This window comes from Geotrypetes seraphini, chromosome 6 (genome assembly GCF_902459505.1).
Source record: "Geotrypetes seraphini chromosome 6, aGeoSer1.1, whole genome shotgun sequence".
In the NCBI taxonomy this organism is placed as follows: domain Eukaryota; kingdom Metazoa; phylum Chordata; class Amphibia; order Gymnophiona; family Dermophiidae; genus Geotrypetes; species Geotrypetes seraphini.
In genome coordinates this window covers 137,084,590-137,111,278 of record NC_047089.1, presented here as the reverse complement: position 1 = coordinate 137,111,278, position 26,689 = coordinate 137,084,590, and the positions used below count along the sequence as shown (strand labels likewise).

The window sequence follows — 26,689 nt, the reverse complement described above, 5'->3', positions numbered from 1 at the left end:
AACTTATAATGAAAATGTGCTCAGAGACATGGAGGTGAAGACAAGGGGCGAATGCCTAAACCAGGGGTGCCCACACTTTTTGGGCTTGCGAGCTACTTTTAAAATGACCAAGTCAAAATGATCTACCAACAATAAAATTTAAAAAAAACACAACGCACACTGTACGCATAGAAAATGTTAATTATCATTCCTATTCCAGGGTTTTTCAAAGAGGTCAAAGCAGATGACTCTATGCACTATCACCTCAGTAACAACCATACAAAAATAGACAAATATACCCCCCTCCCTTTTTACTAAACCACGATAGCAGTTTTTAGAGCGCAGGGAGCTGCGCTGAATGCCCAGCGCTGCTCTCGACGCTCATAGGCTCCCTGCGCTAAAAACTCTATTGCGGTTTAGTAAAAGGGGACCTTAGTGTAAAATATAGACAGCAGATATAAATTGAGACACATTTCGATCACTAAATTTAAAATAAAATCATTTTTCCTACCTTGTCTGGTGATTTCATGAGTCTCTGGTTGCACTTTCTTCTTCTGACTGTGCATCCAGTCTTTCTTCCCTTCTTTCAGCCTGTATGCTTCCTCTCCTCCACACCTCATTCCCTCCCCCAACTTTTCCTTCCTCTCTCCCTGCCCTTTCTTTCTCTCTGCCTCCCTTTCCTTTTTTTCTGTTTCTCTTCTTTCCTTCTGTCTCCCTGCCTGCCCTTTTTCTTTCTTTCTTTCTCCCTGCCCTCCCCCAAGACACTGCCACTGCCATCGGGGACCCAAACTGCCATCGGGGACCAGGACCCAAACCGCCACCAATAACAGGCCCGAAAGCCGACGCCAATAACACGCCCAAAAGCCGACGCCGCCCCAACCTCTCCCTGCTTCGGCCGACCAGCATCGCGAGGAACTGTTGGGGTAAATGCTGCCGGGTCCTGCCTTCGCGGAAACAGAAAGTAGGCAGGACCCGGCAGCAAGAAGAGGAAATGCTTCACTAACATGTCTCCCGCCTTAGCCCGTAGCGAACGCTTGCTTCAGGGCTCTCAACATGTGCGTGCAGGCTTCCCTTCTCCCCCCCCTCCCCCTCCCCGGGCATAACTTCCGGTTTCGGAGGGAAGAGAAGAGAAGCCTGCACGCACACGTTAGAGCCCGGAGCATAAGTTCGCTAGGGGCTGAAATCTCCAAGCCGGTTTTTTTGGGGGGTTTTTTAATGTTCAGCAGCGGCAGATGACAGCTGGGCGGACCGCCCAGCTAAAAGGCCCTAGGGAGAACACTGGAGAGGAAGGCTGATCGGCCCGTAGATCAGGACGGCAACACGAGTGCGATCGACTCGAGTTGCCTTCCTGAGCTACTGGTCGATCGCGATCGACGCGTTGGGCACCCCTGGCCTAAACTATCACCTCACCAACCATTCATCGCGTCTTCAATATAATGTCAGTTGATATTTTAAAGATCTTCATTTAGCTATGTACCCACAGTTTTAAGCTTTAGCATATAATAATCATTCAAACATTTCTCTAAGAGCACAAAACTTATCTTAAATGTCAGGTTCTGACGTGGCCCTTTTCAATCCTGCATCAGGAAACCAAAAAATATATTCCAAGAAAACTTTCAAGGGTGGAAAATGTCTCAAAAATCTAAACTCATTTTAAGCGATAACTAATTCAAAGTTTCCTCCACCGATTCTAATGCGTTAAATGATATTTTAAGATAAGTTTTGTTTTCTTGGAGAATTTTTGAATGATTATTATATGCTAAAGTTGAAAACTGTGGGTACACAGCTAAATGAAGATCTTTAAAATATCAACTGACATTATATTGAAGACGTGATTGGGTGGTGAGATGATAGTTTAGGGGTTCGCCCCTTGTCTTCACTTCCATGTCTCTGAGCATATTTTCATAATAAGTTGATATGTTTATGAACTATCTTTTATGACTTTTGAGTGATTCTGTATTTAGTATATACTAGTAGAGCAGCAAGCAGGTTCCTGGAATAGCCTGGTGGGCAGTGTAGTCAACCATAGAGGTGGAAACTCAGGTCTCTTATTTCCTACTCTAACCACTACACTTATGGTGGAAATTGTGAGGCTTCTAAACTCCACCCAAATCACACAAGTGTGGTGTCACCTGCAGGCATAAAGGGTCCAGTAGATTTTGGGTGGGTTTTGGAGGGCTCACCATAACCATAAGGGGATTATGGTGAGATGTGTACCTGAGACCTTTTATATAAAGTTCACTGCAGTGCCCCTATGGTGCCCCACAGCTCTGCTAGTCTAGTAGAAATACTAGCACACCATAGTCTAGTAGAAATATTGGCCCCTCCAACAACGCAATGGCTTGTTTTGTGCATTTTTTTAATTTGGATTTTATTTATTTATTTGAAAATGGTTCAGAAAAATAAATGTAAAGAGAATAGATGCACAGAGAACATTAGGAACCCCCCACAAGATAAAACATTTTGCAGTTTTTAAAATGGTCATGTTCAAGTCTAGATTTTTGTGCGTATTCTGCAAAACGTCTAAACTCAGATTTAGACGTCATATTGAAAATGTCCCTTATAGTTTTCCAGAAAAGATTGTAGTTTTCTTTGTTGTAATTAGAAACTCAAAAGGATAAAAAATAGGAGGAAGTGATGTCATCAGAGGGTGATGGTTGCTTAGAGAATAAACTCCATAGGGGCCACTAAGAAATTGTGATTTTTCTCCCTCCTGATATCTGGAGCAGACTTATAACTTTCCTTCTGATTGAGCATTTTGTTTATGGATGCTTGGAGGTGGCTGGAAAAGTTTCAGTCTTGGTCTGGGAGAGAGGAAAATCAGTGATCTCGGATGAGTCAATTGGCAGGGCGCTAGCTAATATGGCACAGGTTAGGTCCCAGTAGCATGTGGTGTGAGTGATGAGGAACTGACCAAAAAAGATATGGCCTGTTGATTCAAGGAGTTATGGAGCAAGATGAAAGTGGTTAGGAGTGATGTGCAAGTGGCAGTAGCAGAACTATCTGAAGATATAAAAAGAGGTTGGCGGTAGGCTGGAGCAACAAGAAGACCAAGTGGAGAACTTAGAGGGGGAATTGTGAGCATGCCAGTCTGATCATGAAAGAAACATCAAGTAGTGTTGGACATGTTTTAAGACCTAGAAAACAATTCTCATAGATGCGCTTTTAAAGGCATGCTGGACAATGGGAGTAATCAAGACTGTAAGCAGGTTGTGTTGCAGATTTGCGAGGCTTTCCTTGGTGGGCCAAAAGCTGATGGCAGGGACAGTGCACAGAATCGCATCAAGTTGTAAAGGGTACATCAAAGCTTTGGCCTATGAAGGGAGACAGAGGCATGGGACATTACAGCATTCTTACATTATTTTGCTGTTATGGAAGATATTATTTGGTGAGCCTGCCAACAAAAGGAGTTTGCGGCATGCTCAACTTTAGATAAACATAAAGAGTTGCAAGATATGACAAACTTTTTGCAAGCTGCAGGTCTTCAAAACAACTGGTGTTCACATTTATTCTGCTGCTTACGGTGGCAGATAAATCTAAAAAGTCAAGACAACAGTTGAGGCCTAAAGGGCTAAGGAAGAGCTAGGCTGCCTCATCTACTGGCCCATTCTGGGCATCCTGGGGCCTCACAAGAGGGCACCCGAAACAAGTGGCATGAGAGATTGCAGGTGGTCTCTTTCTTGATCATCTGGACATAGGCACCTCTCAAACGTCTGTAAGCATTTTGACTGAGGCCCTTTGAAATGTGCCAGAGCCATGGCTCGGCTCTATCCAACGGTGAATGCCTTTAACCAGCGTTTTGTGTCTCCGAAAGTTGATTCCTTAGTGGCACAGGTTTATTAAACACACGTGGATTTTATCCTCAATCGTGTCTTTAATTAAGTGATTGCTGGACTGAAGGCAGCGACAGCCTCTTCATTTGTGGGCAGGGCATGTCATTCTAAGCTCCGCCACAATCTGGACACTATTGTGATCTGGGATCTCACCTTTCTGATCTCAGGGGTGGACTACATGGTGGATGCCCTGTATGACATGTTCAGTCTTTGGCATACTGTTGGCTTAATCAATTTCGACGCAGAGGGTGTTGTGGCTCCAGCAGTGGTCTGGTGATTTGTCCTCGAAGGCAACCTTAAGCCAGTTACCTTTTAAGGGGCAACTTCTGTTTTGGCAAGGATTTGGATGACCTCTTGGTGAGTGTGCAGGACTGCAAGCCCAAATCCTTGCCAGATAACACCCTGACCCTCCAGTGAAGTCGGGGCACCCTAGCTTTAGTCCTTTAGACTTTCCCGTCATTACTTTGTTGGCTCCTCTGGGCAGCGATCTTACCAGTTTGCAAAGCAAAAGTTTAGTAGTTCTCAGCGCCAGTTGTCAAGGGGAAGCCATTTGGCAGCGAACTCTAAGAAGCAATATTGACACCAGGCATCTTGCTGCTCCTCCAAGGATTGGGGGGTGGCTCTTTGCCTTTTGGGCGGAATGACAGGCCATCACCTCGGATTGTTGGGTCCTGGAGGTTCTTCAGGATGGCTACAAGCTCGAGTTTCATCGCCTCCTGGTGGGTTATTTTCTGGATTCCCTCGTAGGGAGGCCAGAAAAGGTGGCCCGAGTGGAAGCCACTGTCCGCAGGTTGCTGGACATTGCAGCTATAGAGCCCATCCCAGAGCATGACTTGGGCTCCGGCAGATATTCAATATACTTCATTGGGCCAAAGACAGACCAATCCTGAACCTCAAAGTGGAGTCCGCAAAGGGATCCTTTGCATTAACCCACAAACTTGGATGTCCGTGGCTCGGAGCAGTCTATCCTGGTGGCTGAGTCCCCTTTCGCTGTGCAAGGGTCTTCCCCCTCCAGATTCCTGAGTGGGTAGTCTTAATGCAGTGGACTCAAACTTGCGGCCCACCAAGTACTATTTTGAGGCCCTCGGCATGTTTATCATAATCCCAAAAGTAAAATAAAACAGTTTCTTGATCATATGTCTCTCTTTAGCTACAAGTTACAATATTATTATTAAGACTTAGACAAAAGGAAAGATTTATAAACTATAAAGAGTTTTACCTCATGCAAAATTGTCATTTCTTTAATAAGACATTAACTAATTTTTTTTGCAGCCCTTCAAGTACCTACAAATCCAAAATGTGGCCCTGCAAAGGGTTTGAGTTTGAGACAACTGTCTTAATTGCAGGTGCCAGTCTAGAGGGCTAGGGTGTTGTGTGCATGCATGCTCTATTTCAGGGCCGTTGGGCCCTCTCTGAGTGGAAGTGGTTGATCAGTATAAATATAAAATTACACCAAGAATCAAACATGCAAATTGGACTTCTTCTTACCCAAGTGTTAATGCATTTCTTTTCTTGCCACTCCATTCTCTTTGAAATGCATTTAAAGAACTTCTTGGTCCTGGAGAACTGCTAAAATTGCAATGGCCACATGAATGCGTTGCTGCTGTATTTTCCAGTTGTGAAACTGTTTAAAATCCTCAAAGGTATTGTTGATCCATCAGTGTTAATGCCCTATGTTTACATCCCTGTTTGTTACTAGTTCTGTTTGTTGATTTGATTCAAAAAACATCTGACCACTAATACAGGCATTTTGTGCCAAAACAATGGCTGTGTCGGGTCTTACTTTTGGTGCCACTGGACATTGGATGTAATAAATTCACCTTTGGTTCTATGACAGCTGTGACTTCTGTCTTGCTTTTTGTTGTTTTAATGGACAGCATTTCTCAAGTGTGCCAGGCAGAGCCCAGTGTTGGGGATGTTTTTTCATAACATGCATGAGGCTTGTGAAGGATCATTCTGAAGGACCCTTTACAGAATAATCAGCACGTTTCATAGATTACTGCAACTGCATGGTTTATAATCCCACATTACATGCATTAAAATTCTGTTTTGTTTTTTTTTGTTTCTTGCAGTACCTCTAAATAGAACGGAACTCAATCAGACTATGTTTCACATTCCTTATCCACAAACATGGTACATCTTGTATGCAGATAAATTCACATGTGAAGGAAATCAGGGCCAAGTGAATTCTCAGGATATAGAGTTTGAAATGCTGCTATTAAATCCAGATGCTGCAGGAAATCCACTTGATCACTTTGGTGCAGAGGAATCTGGTAAGGATTATTTTTCTTCTGAAATCTTTCACATTGTTCAAGCAAGGGATCAGTTCTCCCTTCCTAGTGCTTTTTCTCTGGGGAAAAATATGAAATACACATGCTAAAATGAATTATGGAAAACTTTTAGCTTTTTGTTCCTTGAATGGAAACAAGAATGTTGTATGGATGTTTGTTTTTGGCAGTGTATTTTTTAGGAGGTTTGTTAATTAAATAATGGATAAGTGCAGACCTCCGGTCCCAAAGCTGCAGCTCCAACTTTATTTTCTGAGACATAATGGAGGGAATTTTATTTTTGTCACAGAAAAAATATGCTATTCTGTAAACCACATCTGGAGTTAGGTGTGGTTTATAGCAGTGTTCTTCAACCGCCGGTCCGTAGAAATTTCTGCCGGTCCACACCTCAGCTCATGCTGACAGGGGTGGAGTATGTGGCTGGTGCACTTTATGGTGTACCCGTAATTAGAGTCATGGCGAAAGTCATGGGCAGGCAATTCAACCTCCAAGCATACACTTAGAGGTTCCCCTTCAAGGGACAGATGCTTTTTGGCAAAGGCCTTGATGATCTTATGATCATTGTGCAAGATTGGCATCTCAAGTTCTTACTGGACAGCATACCCTGAGCAGCTAGAAGCCAGAACTAGAGCTCCTTTCGGGGGTCCTGATGGTTTTGCCAGTACACCTCAGGAGGTTTGTCTCAGAGAACCTATCAGGGTGCCAGACAGAGATAGTCTGGAAGCCAAAAAAATCTAAAATACAGTTTCCAGGGTCACAACGGCAGCCAAGAAGCCACAATATCGCCAGGCCTTCAGTCGCCCTTCAGAAAATTTGAGGTCAGCTCTTGGACTTTCTGGAGGCCTGGGAAAGCGTAACAAGAGATCTTTAGGTCTTGGATATTGTCAGAGAAGATCACAAAATAGAGCAGGGGTGCCCAACACGTCGATCGCGATCGACCAGTAGCTCAGGAAGGCAACGCGAGTCGATCGCGGAGCCCATCCCAGGCTCCGTGATAGGCTCATGTTGCCGTCCTGATCAGCCTTCCTCTCTAGGGCCTTTTAGCTGGGCGGTCTGCCCAGCTGTCATCTGCTGCCGCCGCCGCTGCTGAACATAAAAAAAAAAACCGGCTTGGAGATTTCAGCCCGTAGCGAACTTATGCTCCGTGGCTCTAACGTGTGCGTGCCGGCTTCCCTTCTCTTCCTTCCGAAACCGGAAGTTATGTCCGGGGGGGGGGGGGAGAAGGGAAGCCGGCACGCACATGTTGAGAGCCCTGAAGCAAGCGTTCGCTATGGGCTAAGGCGGGAGACAGGTTAGTGAAGCATTTGCTCTTCTTGCTGCCGGGTCCTGCCTACTTTCTGTTTCCGCGAAGGCAGGACCCGGCAGCATTTCCCCCAATAGGTCGATCGCGATCTTGGGCCAATCAGCCTTCCTCTCCCCGACGGCAGAATTGACGTTGGGGAGAGGAATGCTGGTCGGCCGAAGCAGGGAGAGCTTGGGGCGGCGTCGGCTTTCGGGCCTGTTATTGGTGGCGGTTTGGGTCCTGGTCCCCGATGGCAGTGGCTTGGGGGAGAGCAGGGAGAAAGAAAGAAAAAGGGCAGGCAGGGAGACAGAAGGAAAGAAGAGAAACAGAAAAAAAAGAAAAGGAGGCAGAGAGAAAGAAAGGGCAGGGAGAGAGGAAGGAAAAGTTGGGGGAGGGAACGAGGTCTGGAGGAGAGGAAGCATACAGGCTAAAAGAAGGGAAGAAAGATTGGATGCACAGTCAGAAGAAGAAAGTGCAACCAGAGACTCATGAAATCACCAGACAAGGTAGGAAAAATGATTTTATTTTAAATTTAGTGATCAAAATGTGTCTGAATTTATATCTGCTGTCCATATTTTACACTAAGGTCCCCTTTTACTAAACCGCAATAGTGGTTTTTAGCGCAGGGAGCCTATGAGCGTCGAGAGCAGCGCTGGGCATTCAGCGCAGCTCCCTGCGCTCTAAAAACTGCTATCGTGGTTTAGTAAAAAGGGAGGGGGTATATTTGTCTATTTTTGTATGGTTGTTACTGAGGTGATAGTGCATAGAGTCATCTGCTTTGACCTCTTTGAAAAACCCTGAAATAGGAATGATAATTAACATTTTCTATGCGTACAGTGTGCGTTGTGTTTTTTTTACATTTTATTGTTGGTAGATCATTTTGACTTGGTCATTTTAAAAGTAGCTCACAAGCCCAAAAAGTGTGGGCACCCCTGAAATAGAGTTTGCATACCCTCTGTCTGATTGGTTCTTAGATTCTCTAGTGAGCTGACCGGATTGTGTTTCTTGAGTCTGTGCAATATTAAACTGATTGCTGGATATTCAAGCCATAGTACCAGTTCCAGAAGAACACTCAGGCTCGGGCAGATACTCAATATACTTTGTCGTGCCCAAAAAAGATATGGACAACTAGAGGCCCATCCTGGATCTCTGACATATCAGTGTGGCCCTGAGGGTTCCAGGTTTCCAGATGAAGACGGTGAGATCTCTTGTTGCAGTACAGCCGGGAGAGTTTCTGGCCGTCCTGGATTTAATGGAGGCTTATCTCCGCATTCCAGTTTTCCTGGCACACAGAAAGTTCCTGAGATTTCATATGTTGGAGAATCCCTATGAATTCTCAGTGCTACCATTTGGACTGTCAATGGCACCCCAGACTTTCACCAAGGTGATGGTAGTGGTAGCAGCTCATCTCCGCAGGGCTGGCTGGCTGGTTAATCCTTATCTAGACAACTGGCTCATCAGAGCTCATTCTCAAGAAGAGGGAGGGAGAGCAGTAATAGGAGTTGTGTAAATTTTGCAGAGTCTTGACTGGATTGTAAACTTTCGAAACAGCTAATTAGTCCCCACTCAGTCTTTGGAATACCTGGAAGTTCTCTTCAACATGGTGGAAGGCCACGTTTTTCTGCCAGAGGCACACAGACAGAAGCTTCTTTGATTGGGTAACAAGAAAGCTGGATATGGGAGAGTCCCTGGACGTCGTGTACTTGGACTTCAGTAAAGCTTTTGATAGCGTCCCACACCGGAGGTTATTGAGCAAGATGAGTTTGATGGGATTAGGAGAAACATTAACTGCATGGGTCAGAGACTGGCTAAGCGGTCGACTTCAGAGGGTGGTGGTTAACGGTACCCTCTCCGAAATGTCGGAGGTGATCAGTGGAGTGCCGCAGGGCTCGGTCTTGGACCCGATCCTATTTAACATATTCGTTAGGGACCTGACTCGGGGGCTTCAAGGTAAAATAACATTATTCGCCGATGACGCCAAACTATGCAACATAGTAGGCAAAAGCACATTGCCTGACAATATAACGTGGGACCTACTCTTACTGGAACATTGGTCCTCGACTTGGCAACTAAGCTTCAATGCCAAAAAGTGTAAGGTCATGCACCTTGGCAGCAGAAATCCATGCAGAACTTACACCCTAAATGATGAGACCTTAGCTAGGACTGCAGCAGAACGTGACTTAGGAGTGATCATTAGTGAAGACATGAAAACTGCCAATCAAATGGAGAAAGCTTCATCCAAGGCTAGACAAATGATGGGTTGTATCCGTAGAAGTTTCGTCAGCCGGAAGCCCGAAGTCATAATGCTGTTGTACAGATCCATGGTGAGACCTCATCTGGAATATTGTGTACAATTCTGAGGCCACATTACCAAAAAGATTTGCTGAGAGCTGAATCAGTTCAGCGAATGGCCACCAGGATGTTCTCGGGACTCAAGGATCTCCCGTATAAGGAAAGGCTTAGTAAATTGCAGCTATACTTACTCAGAACGTAGAGAGAGGGGAGACATGATTGAGACTTTCAAATATATCACGGGCCGTATCGAGGTGGAAGATGATATCTTTTTTTCTTAAAGGACCCACAGCCACAAGAGGGCATCCGCTGAAAATCAGGGGCGGGAAATTTCATGGCGACACCAGGGAAGTATTTCTTTACCGAAAGGGTGGTTGATCATTGGAATGAACTTCCACTGCAGGTAATTGAGGCCAGCAGCGTGCCAGATTTTAAGAAAAAATGGGATAGGCATGTGGGATCTCTTAGGGGAAGAAGTTAGGGGGGTAGGTCATTAGAGTGGGCAGACTTGATGGGTCATGGCCCTTTTCTGCCGTCATTTTTTATGTTTCCATGTTTCTAAATTACAAATCTCCTGTCACAGCCAACAACTACAGTGTGGCACTTCCTTCAGATTTTGGGCTCAATGGCGGCTGCCATAGAAGTAATGCCCTGGGCAAGGGTGCATTTATGTCCACTTCAGGATGTGCTGTTATCTTGTTGGTCTCCCCAGAGATACTCCCTACAGGCTCCTCTACCCAGACACACTTGAGAAATGCAAGGCAGAATCACAGTTGTCATTGAACCAAAGGTGAATTTATTAAGTCCAACATCAGTGGCACCATCAGTGGCTAGAGAACACACTGAAGTAGAGCAGAGTCGGAGAGAGAAAATCTGCATTGGATTCCTTCTGCATATGGACCCGACACAGTCATTGTTTTGGCACAAAACTCCCTACAGGCTCCTCTACCCTTTACCCAGAGGCAGGCCAGAGTAGCATGAGCTAGTGGCTCTACCCACAGTCTAGCAAAAGGGATTCCACTTCAGATCGATTCCTGAGTCACACAATGGATGCCAGACTGTTTGGCTGGGAGGGCGCACTGCTGTAGTCACCTGGTACAAGGAAAATGGACACCATCCCAGCGGAAGTAGTTGATAAACACAGGCTAGAACTGAGAGCGGTCCTCCTGGCTCTGTGAAAACTACAGTTGGTTCTGGAAGGCAGAGCTGTAAGAATATTCTCAGACAATGCCACAACAGTGGCCTATGTCAATTGGCAGGGAGGCACCAAAAAACATTGCTCCAACCCAAGGCCAGCGTTTCCTAGTGGATTTGGACAGCGTCCTCCTCCACCTTTGTTGTCGGTGGTAAACAACTGCTGGTGTCATTGAAAGCACATTCGACCAGAGGAGTAGCCTTCTTTTGAATGGAATTGAAAGTGAGACTGGAGGAGATATGTAGATCTGCGACATGGTCTTCCTGACACACTTTCACTAAATTCTATAGGATGGATGTGGCAGTGCACGAGGATTACACTTTTGCATCCTCAGTACTGAAAGCAGGTTTATCTTCCACTTGGGACTTCGGGAACTGCTTAGGTATGTCTCTAAGGTTCAGCATACCTGGGTCGTAGTGATGACAGCTGCCATCTTTTAGGGCTAGGGAGCCCATGGTTCTAGTCATCCCATCCTTTGGGGTTGGACTCTCTCCCATTAGACATTGTCGATTGACAGGCTGGAACTGGAAGCCATGCGGCTGGCTTTGGTGTAATTCTTGAAGATTCTGGAGGGCCAAGTGGTCAAAGTTTTCTCAGACAGCACAATGGCAGTGGCTTATGTCCCTTGCTGGGGAGGCGCCAAAAGGACCTCTCTGGCTCAAGAGGCTCCCTTTCTCTTTCTGTAGATGGTATGTCCTCTGCAGACGTTTTCTGCAGCACATGTGGTAGTAGTCGACAATGTACCAGTCAACTTCCTCAGCGGACAGGTTTTAGATCTGGGCAAGTGGGAACTGTCCTCGGTGGCATTCCAAGACATTGTGCAGCGTTGGGATTGGGATTGGCCCTACGTCCTCATAGCCACGGCATAGGGCATGATGACGCCTCAATTCTTTAGTCACAGATCTGCGCTCGACAGCACAGATCTCGATGCTCTTGTGCCACCGTGGCCTCAGAGGATTCCCCTATATGTCTTTCCTCCCTGGTCCATGATAGGCTAAGTCATTTGGCAGATAGCGACCCTTCTGGGCCATGTCATTCTGATGGCTCCGAACTGGCCTTGCAGGTCATGGTATGCAGATCTGCTGCATCTTCACAGAGGTTACGGCCTTCGGTTCTTCACCCCTCCGGACCTGCTTTCTCGGGATCTGGTCTCTGTGGAGGACCCAGGCCGCTTTGCTCTTACTGATTGGCTTTTGCATGCGCTACTTTAGCACACACAGGCTATTCGGAGGTATTCTTGCCATGCTTCTCAAGTCTATGCAGCCATCTACTGTGTCTGCCTAAACTGGGGCATTGCAAACTTTCCAGCATTGGTGTGACTAGGAACGGTTGGAACCATGTTCCACTTCGATTTTGGTGGTTCTTGCCTTTCTTCTGGCTGGTCTAGATACAGGCCTCACTGTGGCATCCCTTCTTGTCCAAGTGACTTGGCCCTCTTGTTTCAGAGCTTTGACCATCCTTAGTCTTGGGCATCTCACACTGCTATTGTCAGATTTCTGCAGGGGCCTCGTTGCATTGAACCGCCGATTAAACTACTGTTCCCATTGTGGGACCTCAACTGGCTTTACCATAGCTCTCTTTGAGCCTATTTGGAATGCTTCCCTCTTGGCCTTGACTTTCCTGGTTGTCTTTCTGGTCGATATTCAGCGAGCCATGTCTCTAAACTTCAGGCTCTTTCTTGAGAGCCATTCTACTGATTCTTGGTGCTTGGTCTTCCTTGCTCACAGTTCCTTCTTTCCTGCTGAAGTTGACTTTGGCTTCCATATTCATCAGGAAGTGCATTTGCCTGTTTTTCAGCCTACTGGTTCCAGGCCACAAGATTGCCTTTGGAAGAAACTTGATGTGCACAGGGTGCTTCTTCACTACCTGTAGGTCACTAACAACTTTCGTCTCTCTGACCTTCTATTTGTGCTGACTCATTCTGTTGAGTGGGCTGCTCCCGCTTCCAAGGCCACCATTTCCAGATGGATCCGTAGGGCCATTCGTCAGCCTATATTCTGGCCGGGACTCAGTCTTCTGTCTCTGTTAAGGCGTATTCATCTAGGACTACAGTTTCTTCATGGGCCGAAGTTAGTGCAGTCTCCCTTGAGGAAATCTGCATGGCAGCAACGTGGTCCTTTTTGCACACATTTGTCAAGTTTTACAGAGTGGATGTGGAGACGAGACAGGACTCTGCCTTCGGGTTCTCGGTTTTCTGGGTCGGCACAGTTAGCCCACCCTGGCATTTAGGGACTGCTTTGGTATGTCCCACTTGTTTAGAATGTCTCCCCTATTGCACTGGAATAAGAGATTATGAACTTACCCTGGTAAGCTCTTTTCCAGTAGATAGGGAAGACATTCTAGACCCCTGTCTAATGTCCATTTATGCTTCTCCAAGTTGCTTCTTGGATGTTAGCCCTTGGGCTGGGATGACTCTGTATATATTTCACTGTTTTTATGTAGGGGTCATTTCTGAGCTCCTTTGGTGCATTTGTTACCCATTTCCAGTTGTTTTCATGCTTTTTCTTGAGCAGAACACTTGTTTATGGTCTTCATTGCCATGGGTGTCTACTTCACATTTGTAAGATGGCTCTTGGTGCTTGGGTACTAACTGTAGGTGGAGCTAGAGAACACACTGAAGTAGAGCAGAGTCGGAGAGAGAAAATCTGGATTGGATTCCTTCTGCATATGGACACGGCCATTGGGATAGTACCCACTTGTCTAGAATGTCTTTCCTATCTACTGGAAAGAGCTTACCAAGGTAAGTACATAATCTCTTTTTATTTTATAATCTCTTTTTATTTTATAATCTCCATATAATTGTTTGCTCTTTATGTTTAAACCAATTTTTCTGATTTAAACATATTGCTCATCCTGTATTTCTACAGTTAGACTTCGATTTATTTACTTTTTTTAAAATCCAGTAATGTTAGCAGTTTTTGTAGTGCTTTATGACTATCTGATCAGCATTTCTTCTCTTGTCTCAGGGTTGCATGAATTCTTTTTCCTGCTGGTACTTGCCTACTTTGTAGTTGCTTGTATATACGTCCAAGCACTCTGGCAGACTGTAAAGAAAGGGGGTCCTATGCGGACAGTGCTGAAGTTTTTGTCAACCACTCTGATCTTTCAGGCTGGCTCAGCCCTTGCCAACTACCTGCATTTCTATAGGTGAGCTAACTGTCAACTGTCTTAAAGCCTCACTCTTTTCGGAAAATTCTTTCAAGTGTGTTGAATATGAAATTGCAAGCTTATACTGAAATTCCTTCAGATTAACACCATCAACACATTCTTTTTGTTAGATATTCTAAAGATGGAATAGGAGCACCCTTCATAGGAAGTTTGGCTGAATGTGAGTATTTATATGCAAAAAAAAAAGAAAAAGTTCAACAAAAATAAATGTAACAATAGTGTGTTTTGTCCTCATATATGCCAGAGCCCATGTGCTAATATTTTAGTTCTGTGTTTTCAATGGAAAGTAACTCTGGGAGCAGTAATCTAAAGTTATTTCATAGGTTTCACAGACCATGTACAGTACTGTTGTCTATGTTTAAGCCGTGGGAGGCAGGAAAGTAAGCTCAGAGAATAAATTTTCAGATCTCCATATCTTCTATGCTGCTGCTTCTATGCAGATTAGAGAATGACACGAGCATAAATTTTTCCCCACAAGAACTCATTTTTACGTCCTAGCCCGGAGAGTTCTTTTCCTGTCCCTGCCCCATTCCTGCAAGCTCATTCCACATCTGCATCAAGCCTCAAACACTTTAAAATCATAAGTGTTCGAGGCTTGTGTAGTTAAGGCAGAGCTTAGAGGAATGGGGCAGTGGCAAGGACAGGGACAGCGACAAAACTCATGGGGATGGGACGGGGAAATTGAGTTCCTGTGGGGACGGGAAAAAATTTGTCCCCGTGCCATTCTCTAATGCAGATATCACTCACTCACTTACTCATAGAAGGTACAAAGAGTGCCTGTGAAAATATGTGCAGACAATGGAAATTAAAATTTTCACCTACTTCCACCCTTTTTTTATTGCACAGATAAAACAACATGCATATTGTTACACATGGGCTTCTGAACAATTTTCAAATTGTATATTTATATGGTTTATGTTTTTTATTTATATCCCGCTTTATACAAAGCATACAAAAAAACACACATTACGCAGGCACGGACTTGCCTTGTCCTACATAAAATACACATCAAAAACAATCCACCCCTGTCTCTTTATATCATTTATATATTCAAGTTGTAAAACTGTATTGTCTTCTCTCTTAGCACCCATATTTCTTCTGACATTAAATCCTTTATTACCTATGTTTCTAAATGCTGTTTAAAAAAGTGTGCTTTTGTAAAACAAGGTATGTTTGAAAAAGAAACTGTACTAATAATTTCCATTTCCAACATTGAGCATTAACTTAACTTTTTTTTTTTTATATAAATATTTTTTATTCTTTTTTTTAAATTCTTACATCAAGTGAAATACACGTAATACATTCAATTATGAAAAAACACTTGAAATTATTATTAAATGTTCTTACAATGTGAATTAAATAAACCCTTTTTCAGAATTTTATATCATATTAATATTACAATAGTTTTCCCTCCCTACCCCTTCTATATGTTCTATACATGTGTTATTATATCTGATCAGTAGAATAATTTGTCAATGGTCCTCATATTTTATTAAATTTTTTAATATAACCTTGTTGTAATGCCAATACTTTTTCCATTTTATATATATGACAAATTGAATTCCACCAAAAAGTGTAATTCAATTTAGTGTAATCCTTCCAGTTCTGAGTAATTTGCTGTATGGCGACCCCTGTTAAAATTAATAAAAGTTTATTATTATTAGCTGAAATCGGACTTTGTGTTCTCATTGCTGTTCCAAATAATATTGTATCATATGATAGTCCAACATGATTTTCTAATAAATTATTAATTTGGGGCCAAATTAATTTCCAAAAGGAATTAATGTAGGGACAAAAGAATAGTAAATGGTCCAATGTCCCCACTTCTATCCTACAATGCCAGCATCTATTAGATCTACTACTATCTAATTTTTGTAATCTCATAGGGGTCCATAAAACTCTATGTAATAAAAACAACCATGTTTGACTCATAGATGCTGATCTTGTAGTATGTATTCTCCAGGACCAAAATTTTTGCCATTGAGATGGAGAAATTATCTGTCCTATCTCAATACTCCAAATATCCCTAAGAATTTTTGTTTAAAAATTCGTTTATTTTCTTATACCATTTTGCGGCTTGGTGTCCTAGAAAATCCGCTTGAAAACAAAGGATTGGTAAACTATATTGAGTGTTAAGATTCTTCCATTCAGGGAACCCTTCCTGAATGGCCTGCTTCATTTGCATTCATTTAAAATATTGTGTTTTTTCTAATCCAAATTTTTGTTGCAATTGTGAAGAGCATTAACTTAACTGTTGAAAAATCTTGAGCACTGTGCTTTAACATTCTGAAAGTGTGCCTGTTTTAAAATCCTGGTATCACCTGTCTTTACCCCCACCTCTGGCGCCATCAGATCCATGTGACAACCTTCACATCATATCCTGAGTAAAAGAGTAGTTGGCTGTTTATTAAGCTTTCGAAATACCAACACATAATGGAGGATGCATACGCAAAGGCCTGTGTTGCTCTTTCTCCCTTTGTCAGATCTGTATTACCTACCAGTTTCTGTAGAAATATGCTTGATGCAAGTAAACCTTCAGAAATACAGGATGCACCATATGTTCACCCTGCGATGCACTGACATACTTTCATATAATTCTGTATAAGGCAGCATTCAAACAGATGATGGTAAAATAGGCCTGCTCAACCAATCAGATTGCATGAAGCAAAAGTGGCATACCCTCAAGGAATTTAGGGGATTCTCTCAGAGAGCCATTCTTTAAAATTAGAGTCTGACATTTGGATGCGATATTACGCAAAGGAGCGCTGAGCCTTTTTGGTTGTGAGCTTTGACCGGCAAAACAGGAATTCCCTGTTGGGACATTAGTTGATGCAGCCGGTGTCGACGGGTGTACTGAAGATATTGAAAGCAGAGCAGCAGCTGAGCCCCGGCAGCACAAATAAGTTTTGGCTTGAAAGTGAACTTTTGCTGATTTGTCTACTTAAGAATTGGATGCCAATTGTAGTGATATTTTTGTGAATGTATGCATTTGGATGGACTGAGTTTATGAAGAAGATTTTGAGTGTGGTGGTGGGGTGTTTTTTTTTTTTTTTAGGACCCATGAAGTCTTAACTGAGGCCCTTTTTTCTCCATTAGAGATTTTTTTTCTCTCACACATAGGGCTCCTTTTACTAAGCTGCGATAACGTTTTTAGCGCTTGCTGAATTGCCGCGTTCGCTAAACCCTCGTTACGCAGCTAGAACTAACGCCAGCTCAATGCTGGCGTTAGCGTCTAGCATGCGGGGCAATTCAGCACACGCTAAAACCACTATCGCAGCTTAGTAAAAGGAGCCCATAGGCATTTTAGCTGTGAGAAGAGCAGTGCTTTATATCTCCTTTTGCATTCCTGTTTAAGCACTACATTGTGGCTATGTGCAGTGTCGAGCATAATATTTTTTCTTTTTGGTGATTCTCTGAATCCCCTGAAGGCCTTCATGGTACTGCTCTGAGTTGCTTTACATTCATCTGCCTAAGCTTCCTGCCTCCCATTATTCCTGCAGTTCAACCTGTGATTGGCTGTGCGGAGCCTGGTGCATGCAGCTATAAACCACAGCAGAGATTGGTCAGCGTGGAAGTAGACGATTTTCTTCTGCCTACAGCTGCTGGCCTAACCTCTACAACTGGCTGTGTCCTGCTTTATAGGTTTGCTCAGAAGTGAGTCCAGAAATTGGGAGGTTCAGCTTTCCAACTTTGTTTCCTTCTGGGCAGGCTTTTTTCCTGAGCTTGCGACGCAGTAACTGGAAGGTTGGATTTCAGCATGGCATGCGGGCGATTTCCAATTTCTAGGCTGCTGGTTCCCAGCTATGCAGAGAAAGCTTAGGGTTAGTGCTGTGTTCCAGGATGGCTGTAGAGAGCACATGCCTTGGAATATTATTGGGTAGGAAGAATGATGGTTCCATTTTCTTTGTGACTTGGTACCGTTGGGATCTTGGTAAGCAGTTGTTTAGTTAGTTCTCCTTGTTTGAATTGGGTCAGCTGTGCCCACCTGTCAGATGCAGTAACATTGTCCATTGCTGGGGTGCAGTATAGCAGACCCTGGCTCTATCGGTATCTGCTGAACTCCAGCAGGGTATCTAAAGCACAAAGAGGCAGCCTGTGGACACGCTTCAACTACTACTACTACTATTTCTATAGCACTGAAAAGCATACGCAGCGCTGTACATTTAACATGTAATAGTTAGTCCCTGCTCAGAAGAGCTTACAATCCAACTGTCTCCAACTTTCATTGCTGCAAAACCAGGGAGTGAAAGGGATCCCTTTTAAGGTATATCTTGCAGAGAGCTGACCACCCATTTACAAAAGCGGTGTAGCTCCAACTTTTCCCTTAAACCTTTAATCCGGAGTGCCCTACCTGAGCCAAGGTGACCCCCCCACCCCCACCCCGCCAGCCTGAAGCTTTGCGGGAAAGCAGTCTTCTGCCTCCATTACTACTTCTGATGATTGCTTCCCTGCATGTACCAAACTTGATCACATTCCAGAGTTTTTTAACGTTATTTCCTTGTTTTAAAAAAATACACGTGCATGCACTTAAAAGGCAGCTATCTCTTCAGAAAGTGCCAGCTTCACAATTCGCTTGCTTCGTTGACCTGGCTGTGTACATAATTTTTGAGCTTGCCATCTATGAATTTATTGTTCCAAAGTTGCATTCTGTAAAGGCATAAACAATTTCCAATGCCCTGCACAGCATGCTGTGAGAGCATTCCATTTGCTTCCAGTTCTTTTAGCAATCTTTCTTCTATGCATGTGTGATTATAAATTCTTTTCGTCATTAGGAAACAAAGGAACAAGAAAAACCTGATGGAGCAGACTAACCACAACATCTCTTGACCTAGAGCAGGGGTGTCAAACTCAATCACATAAGGGGCCGAAATCTGAAAAAAAGCTAAGTCGCGGACCAAATTTTTAATTAAGATACTTAGGGGTCCTTTTATTAAGGTGCGCTAACCAATTTAGCTTGCGCTAAATGTGCACCTAAATAAAAGTGACCAAGGCTTAGTCTTAGTAGAAGTATAGGATTACAACGTCTCCAACCCCACGCTGGCTCTGTGCTGTAAACAAAATAAATAAAAAAGACTTTTCCTCTCTCTGTTAGGTCTTAGTTTTAACACCAGCTCTGGCAGGATACACATTAGAGAATGACACGGTGGCGGTTTACCCGCGGCCACAGGGTTTAGCCGCGGGTAACCCACCAAAACGTGGAACGAAAACTAGCAGTCGCTGCGGCGATGGGGACAAGGCCATTCACCGCTCTGTGGAGCTGTGAATGGTCTTGTCCCCGCAGTGAGGCATGAAAGATTGCGCGGTCCCCGCAGCCCACTCCCGCCTGCCCAATCGATCCTAGTGATTAGCCAGCTCTCTCCCTTAGTTTGTAGGTTTTCTTTTTCGGCGACTCGCTGCTGCTCAGTTTCGATCTTCTGCTCTGACGCAACCGGAAACAGGAAGTTGCAGCAGAGCAGAAGATTGAACACTGAGCAGCCGCGCGTGCAGGTCGCCGAAAAAGAAAGCCTGCAAACTAAGGTGAGGAGAAGGGAGAGAGCTGGCTAAACACTAGGATCGATTGGGCAGGTGGGTGGGGGCTGCGAGGACCGTGCGATCGCCCGTGTTCCCGGCTCAAACTGGAAGGAGGGAGTGAAAGGGAAAAGGATTCTGGGCCAAGGGGATGAAGATGGAAAGAAAAACCCACAGCAGGAAAGAAAGGGAAGGACAAGCAGGTGAGCCAAATGCTAGAAGCAGGGGGGGAGGAAGAAAGAGGGAAAAAAGCTAGATGGGGTTGAAAAGAAGAGACACACTGGTATGGAAGAGGAAGATAGGGGAAATCTGGACACAGGAAGGTAACAGAAAGAGGGGAAATTATGTGCATGGGGCATAGGGACAGAGATATATAGGGGACATACCATGGGGATGGTATATAGACACGGGGGGGGGGGCAATGGCAGATACATAGGGGAGATATTAGAAATGGGGAAAATAGGAGCACAGAAGCGAGATGGTTTGTGGGGATGGGACAGGGACCGAGCTCGCAGGCTCCAGTGGCTTGCACAAATTATATTGTAACGTGCAATGAAAATAAGAGGGAGGAAGGTAGATAGATAGACCACGCGAGAGGAGCTGAAGGGTGGTAGAAAGGAACAGATGGTAAAGGAGGGAGGGAAGGGTGGTGGTGGTGGAAAGGAATAGGACAGACATTGAAGGAGGGTGGAGAGGAACAGACCCTGAAGGGAAATGTGGAAGACAGAATGGGAAGAAGACAGATGCCAGACTATGGGGGAGCGGAGGGAAGAAGATGGGTGCTAGACCAATTGGGGGGGGTGAAGGGAGAGGCACAGTAACAGCAAATGGAAGACGCAGAGAGAAGACACACAGTGGATGGAAGGAATTGAATGAGAAGATGTGGAAAGCAGAAACCAGACAACAAAGGTAGAAAAAAATTATATTTATTTATTTTTTGCTTTAGGATAAAGTAGTATATTAGTTGTGTTGATAAAAATTTATAAACAAAGCCCTGCCAGCTGAACATCTCTTTCTCTAGTTCACCAGCAGGAACTTTGATTTATAAGAAAGGAATAAGCTAAATATTACAGTACTAAGGCTTATATGGATGCAGCGGGGACAGTGACGGGGCGGTGAATGGGATGGCAGTGGCGGTGACGGGGCGGTGAAAGGGATGACGGTGACGGGGCGGTGAAGGGAACGGCGGTGACGGGGCGGTGTAGAGGATGGTGGGCCGGGGATGGGGCAGTGACGGGTACAGATTTTTTCCCCGTGTCATTCTCTAATGCACATTTCAAATCTGACATATTGTAATCACAAAACAGAAAATAAAACTATTTTTTCTACCTTTTGTTGGTTCCAGGCTCTGGTTGCCTTCCCATTTGTAATTTTCTTCTTTCTCCGTGCTAACATCCATCTTCCATCTCTGTCCTCCTCTTCCATTTCCCTTCCCTCCCCCAGAAGTCTGGCATCTCTCTCTCTCTTTTTTTTTTTTTCCATTTCCATCCCCGCAGCTGCAGCGATGGACCCCATCATCCCCAGATCCACCATCTCTCCTTTTCTCAACTACCCTTTCATCCAGCATCTCTCCCTCCTTCCCCACCACCCCAGGGTTCACCATCTCTCCCATTCTCTTCCCAACTACCCTCCTATCCAGTATCTCTATCCCCCTCCACACCATCCCTTGTGTCCAACTTCTCTCTCCCTTTCAGTTCCTTCCTTCCCTCCATCCCATTGTCCACCATCCCTCTCCCTCTCCTCTATTTTATTTTTTCCCCACCCCACCCCTTTCCCTCCTCTCAGTCCGGCATATGCACGTCTGGACCCCTCCTTCTCTCCCTCCGGGCACTTCTACACCAGGGCCTACACCCCCTCCATCCCAAAGGCTTGCATGTTTTCCCCCTTCTTCTTCCCAGTCTCACCTTCAGTTTGGGCCTGCCGTCTTGCCCTCCCTCTATCCCGGCTTCCTGGTCTCCTCTTCAAAGAAGCCTACTGAGGATCGCCAGCTGGCTGTAGTTGAACCTCATAGGCCGCTGTCGACCTCGGTAGCACGTTCCCTCTGCTGCGATCCCGCCGCTCCTCTGATGTATGGGATCGCGTCAGAAGGAACATGCTACTGAGGTCGACGGCGGCCTGCGAGGTTCGCTACAGCTGGCTGGCGATCCTCAGCAGGCTGCTTTGAAGAGGAGACCAGGTGAAGGCAGACACTCGTGAAGAGCAGCGGCAGCGATTTGTGCCGGCGGGCCAGATTAAAGTAAAAAAATGTAAATGTCTGGCAGGCCAACTTTTAATACACTGCGGACCAGAGTTTGACATGTCTGACCTAGAGTGTCTCTTCATTTTTAATGTGTGACATATCTTTTAAAAAGGATGGGCCCTTTCTCTGCTGCCTGGGAGTAGGAAACAACAGCTGTGTTCCAGGGTTTAACCTGTCCCGCCATCATGGCTCTTTCCAAGTTCTGAAGTGTTTCATGTTTATTTTTGTGTTTATGTATTTGGCTCACAGCTCTGTGCAGCCACTTGGAAAGTTCTGCAGGCTCCAAGACCCGGAGGATGGGCTGAGAGAGAGAGAGTCTTGTAATAATTATCACAGTCATAATAAATAGTGCTCCTCAGACCAACTGCAACAGGTAGAGCGAGCGCGCAAAAGCAGCAAATGACTGGGGAGAGGCAGCCCTTGCTCTCTTTCCTTGAGGTTTTAGTTTTATTTTTTTATTTGTCATCAGCATTCTTTATTATCATTGGATCTGGTGGGCGCTGATTATTTACTCGGCATTATTGCATCATGGGTACCATTAGGAAGTCATAAGTTTTGGGCGATGAAGGGGAATGACCTTGTATTAATGAGGCACTGAGGAAGGGGATGTGGCTCACACTTTTGGCATATGAAGAATGGGGGTTGAATGCTCCTCGAGCCCCTGATTCTACCCACCTCAGAACGTGGCCCTCAAGGCTCTTCCCACCAGCCTTCTTTTTACTGTTATAAGATCTCCCCATTTATTTTTCTTCATATTTGCTGTGTCCTTGGCTAACCTTTTGCAGAAACTTAAAGTCAAATTCTATATCTCTGCTGATGACATTACTGTGTTATTGCCTATGTCATCTTTTTCTGAGGACGTAAAAATCCAGATTGCTGAAATTTTGGCGAAGATACAACTTTGGATGTTCAGATTTAAACTTAAACTTAACTCAGATAAAACAAAACTTTTTCTTGCCAGCCAAAATGATATCATTTCAGACAAACAGGTCTTAATCAATGATCAAACCTTTGAAATCGTTCCTTCCATTAGGATTTTAGGGGTTACACTAGATAGACAGTTAACATTTGAGGACCATGCTGACCTTAAGATAAAAAGATGTTTTATGATCTGGAAACTTAGAACTATCAAAAGATATTTTGATTTTGTTTCTTTCAGAATTTTGGTACAGTCTCTGATTCTGTCTGTCCTCATCTATTGTAATATCTTCTATCTTGCATCATTTAAGAAAAATTTACAACGTATTCAATTAGTACAAAAAACGGCAGTGCGCTTAATTTTTGGCCTGAAGAAATATGATCACATTAGCCCATTTTATCGGTAAATACATTGGTTGCCTTTTGAGGCACGTATTCTTTTTAAATTTGGTTGTCTTTGTTTTAAATCTCTTTTTGGTTTGGCTCTGGGATATCTAGCCTCCCAATTTAATTTTTATACTTCATTAAAAAACACTTGTAATAAGTTAATGTTTATGTCGTTACAAGAAATTTTTGAATAGGACATTTGCCTTTTGACTAGTCAAATTGAACTCTTGGTTAAGCCCGCTTATTTGTCAAACAGACTCTTATAACATTTTTAGAAAATTTTTGAAAACACACTTGTTTGATAAGTTTGTTAAATAACTATGTAATTTTCTTTTTGTCACTCATTTTTATTAACATGATATACCTTTCACTGATTGTACAGTTCTTCTTTGTTGTTAACCGCCTGAAACTTTGTGGTTGGGTGGTATTCAAGAATAAATTTATTATTATTATTAAATACCTATGTGGCGTAAATGCGCATGAGTCAAGTTTCTCTCATTTGAAATGAAGCTCTGGAATTAGAGGGCATAGGATGAAGTTAAGAGGTGATAGGCTCAAAAGTAATCTAAGGAAATACATTTTTACAGAAAGGGTGGTAGATGCGTGGAACAGTCTCCTGGAAGAAGTAGTGGAGACAGAGACTGTGTCTGAATTCAGGAAGGCTTGGGATGGGCATGTGGGATCTCTTAGAGAAGAAGAGATAATGGTTACTGTGGATGGGCAGACTAGATGGGCCATTTGCCTTTTATCTGCCATCATGTTTAAATTTTTCTATCTCATGCATATTCATTGTGGAAATCTTGAAAACCTGATTTGGCGAGGGCTGAGGTTGGTCACACCAGATTTAGCTCATCTACTGAATCCCCTGCTATAAATGTCACTTGTAAATTCATCCTTGACCAAAAGGCACTTTGAGCAATGCCATGTCTCAGATGTAAAGAAATGAATTTTTGGCCATAAGGCCATGGCCTGCTTTTTGTAATTTTTCTTTTCTCTTGTTTTCTAGTGTGCGATATTGTGTCGCAAGTTCAGATGTTGTTCTTGCTGTTGAGCTTGTGTATGGGATGGACACTTAGCAGAATGAAGAAATCTCCCAGCAGACCCCTGCAATGGGATTCCACACCTACCTCTACCGGTATTGCCTCAGCAGCTGTAATCGTAATGGTTGGTTCTTAATTTTCCCTTCCAAATGTGCAGAATTTCGAAGAGCCTCTGAAAAGATATCGATGAAATGAACAACACAACTAAAACTTAATATGTTATAGGTGGTTAGTTTAGAAGTATCTAAAATAGTGGCTATGCCTGAAAGCTGCTATTTATGCATGTAGATTCTTTGAGAGTGAAATATTTTAGGAGGTCATATTTGGGGTGTGCTGAAAAGTTGCATATATAGTTTCCATTTCACTGTGGAAGTACAAATTTTTAATTTACAGTGAAAAGAAAGTTTTCACCTTGCTCCTGATTTTCCCCTATTACATATGTTTAACACTGAATGGCTTCTGATCTTTAAACAATATTCTACAGCATCCAACAATTCTAGTCAGGTTAGTAGACAAAGAAAACCTAGCACAATTTATAAATTATTACTTATCTATTTAAGAAACGTTATCCAACATCCATGTCACCAACATGAAAAAGTAACAGCCCTCTAAATTTACCTGGTTGCACAATCTTTAGCAGCCATAACTGCAATAAAACAATTCCTATAATTTGTTATCCATCTTTCACATTGCTGTTGAGGAATCGTAGCCCACTCTTTGCAAAACTGCTTTAATTTGTCCACATTTATAAGTTTTTGTGCAGGAACTGCATTTTCTGGACCTACAACAGCATTTCTATTGGGTTTAAGAGAGGACTTTTGAATAGCCATTACAAAATTTTAATTTTTTTTTTCCCAACTATTCAGATGTAATTTGATTTTGTATTTTGAATTCAGATATTTGGGGGTGGGTAGGGGTCAGTGAACACCGAGGGAGGATGTGTGTGTGTGGTTGGGGGGGGTCATACTGTCATGCATCCAGTGATCTTCTCATCAGTTTGGGTACCTTTGAGGCACTCAGACCCTTCTAAAGCAGGTCTAGCTCCAACTGTCTAAATTCCATCTAGGACATCCTGGAAAAGGTTTATTATCGCAAGAACTCATTTATGCTGCAGATATCAGATAGTGTTTAAAGCGTTCTAAAGCTTAGAGAGATATGCTCAATAAGTAAGAAGTGCAATGATTGAGAATGATATCACAGCCATATAAACACATGGGCCTGTCCCGGTGTTTAGGCTGATATTGAAGAACAGCTCTGAGCACTGGTTTACCATAAGAAACCTAAGAAAAATAAGAAAGTTCTTTACCAAAGAACACTACAAGATCATTGTACAATCCCTCACATTCAGTACCTTGGATTACTGCAACAGCCTCTACCTACCATGCCCAAACAACATGATAAAACAACTACAGACCGTTCAGAACACAGCCATCAGACTCATCTACTGTCTCAGCAAATTTGACCACATCACCCCCGCCTATGTAGACTCTCACTGGCTTCCGATAAAAGCAAGAACTCAATTCAAGTTCTATTGTCTTCTATTTGAAGTAACCCATGGAACTGCCCCCTGTTACCTAAACAACCGCCTATACCGCTACCACTCATCCAGATCAAGGAGAACTCAAAACCTATTCACCTTCCCCCCTCATAATGGTACCCGACGTAAGAAACTATACGACAGCCTTCTAGCGACACAAGCAGCGAAAATTGACCCACCATCACCAAACTAATGATCAACACAACAGACATCAAAGTGTTTCGAAAAGAAATCAAAACATTTCTATTCAAAAAACACGTCCTTACTAACTAGTCTCCTCCCCTTTCGCACAAGCTCTCCCTCTCTTGAATATCACATTAGTCAACTCCTAGAACCTTTCCTTCCAAAAATACTCAGATTCCTAAATAAGCATTTACCTCACTATCCAACAAACTTCTTACGTCATTGTTAGATAACTTCTCGTCTGTATCCCGTATATACTGATATTCTCCACTATATCCTGTTGTCACTTGATTCTCTTAAATGTAATTCTTATAATTGAATCCTCTACCATACCATGTAAAGCACATGAATCACTGTTATGTAATTTCTCTAGATAATCTGTTATGTAATTTCTCTAGATAATCTGTTATGTAATTTCTCTAGATAATCTTTGTTACGCAATTCTCTCGGTAATGTCCAGATCTCTTATAATTTGTAATCCGCCTAGAACCGCAAGGCACAGGCGGAATAGAAATCACTAATGTAATGTAATGTAATAATTGAGGAAATGTTTTGAAAATATGTTTTGAGTGAGTGATGAGCCACTTCATTTGTTTTTGATAGTATGGATTTATTTTTTTTTTTTTGCCAGGTGATTTTGCTGCTGTGGGAGCAGATGGAAGACACGGCTCATCACAGCTACCATTTTCACCACAGTTTAGCTGGAAGCCTGCTGGTAGGGTGGAGGGTCCTCCTTGCACTGTTACTGGCCTGTGCTCTTTTCTGGATGATCACTGTGGAGCGGAATACACTCAAAAGAGAGTTCTACATCATGTTTGCCAAAGTACAGTTTACATCAGG

The 26,689-nt window shown here is 43.6% G+C and overlaps 1 protein-coding gene across 2 annotated transcripts in view; it reads left to right on the top strand.

Annotated features, from left to right (window-relative positions):
- Positions 1-26,689, top strand: part of GPR180 (G protein-coupled receptor 180) — a 67,548-nt gene that overhangs the window by 15,093 nt on the left and 25,766 nt on the right. Inside the window, exons 3-7 of one of the 2 annotated variants that reach the window (XM_033948742.1) lie at positions 5,885-6,085; positions 13,836-14,016; positions 14,148-14,197; positions 24,096-24,253; positions 26,481-26,672. In XM_033948742.1, the coding sequence (XP_033804633.1) occupies positions 5,885-6,085; positions 13,836-14,016; positions 14,148-14,197; positions 24,096-24,253; positions 26,481-26,672 (782 nt within the window). The remainder of the gene's footprint in view (positions 1-5,884; positions 6,086-13,835; positions 14,017-14,147; positions 14,198-24,095; positions 24,254-26,480; positions 26,673-26,689) is intronic. The other variant, XM_033948743.1, reaches the window with a different exon arrangement.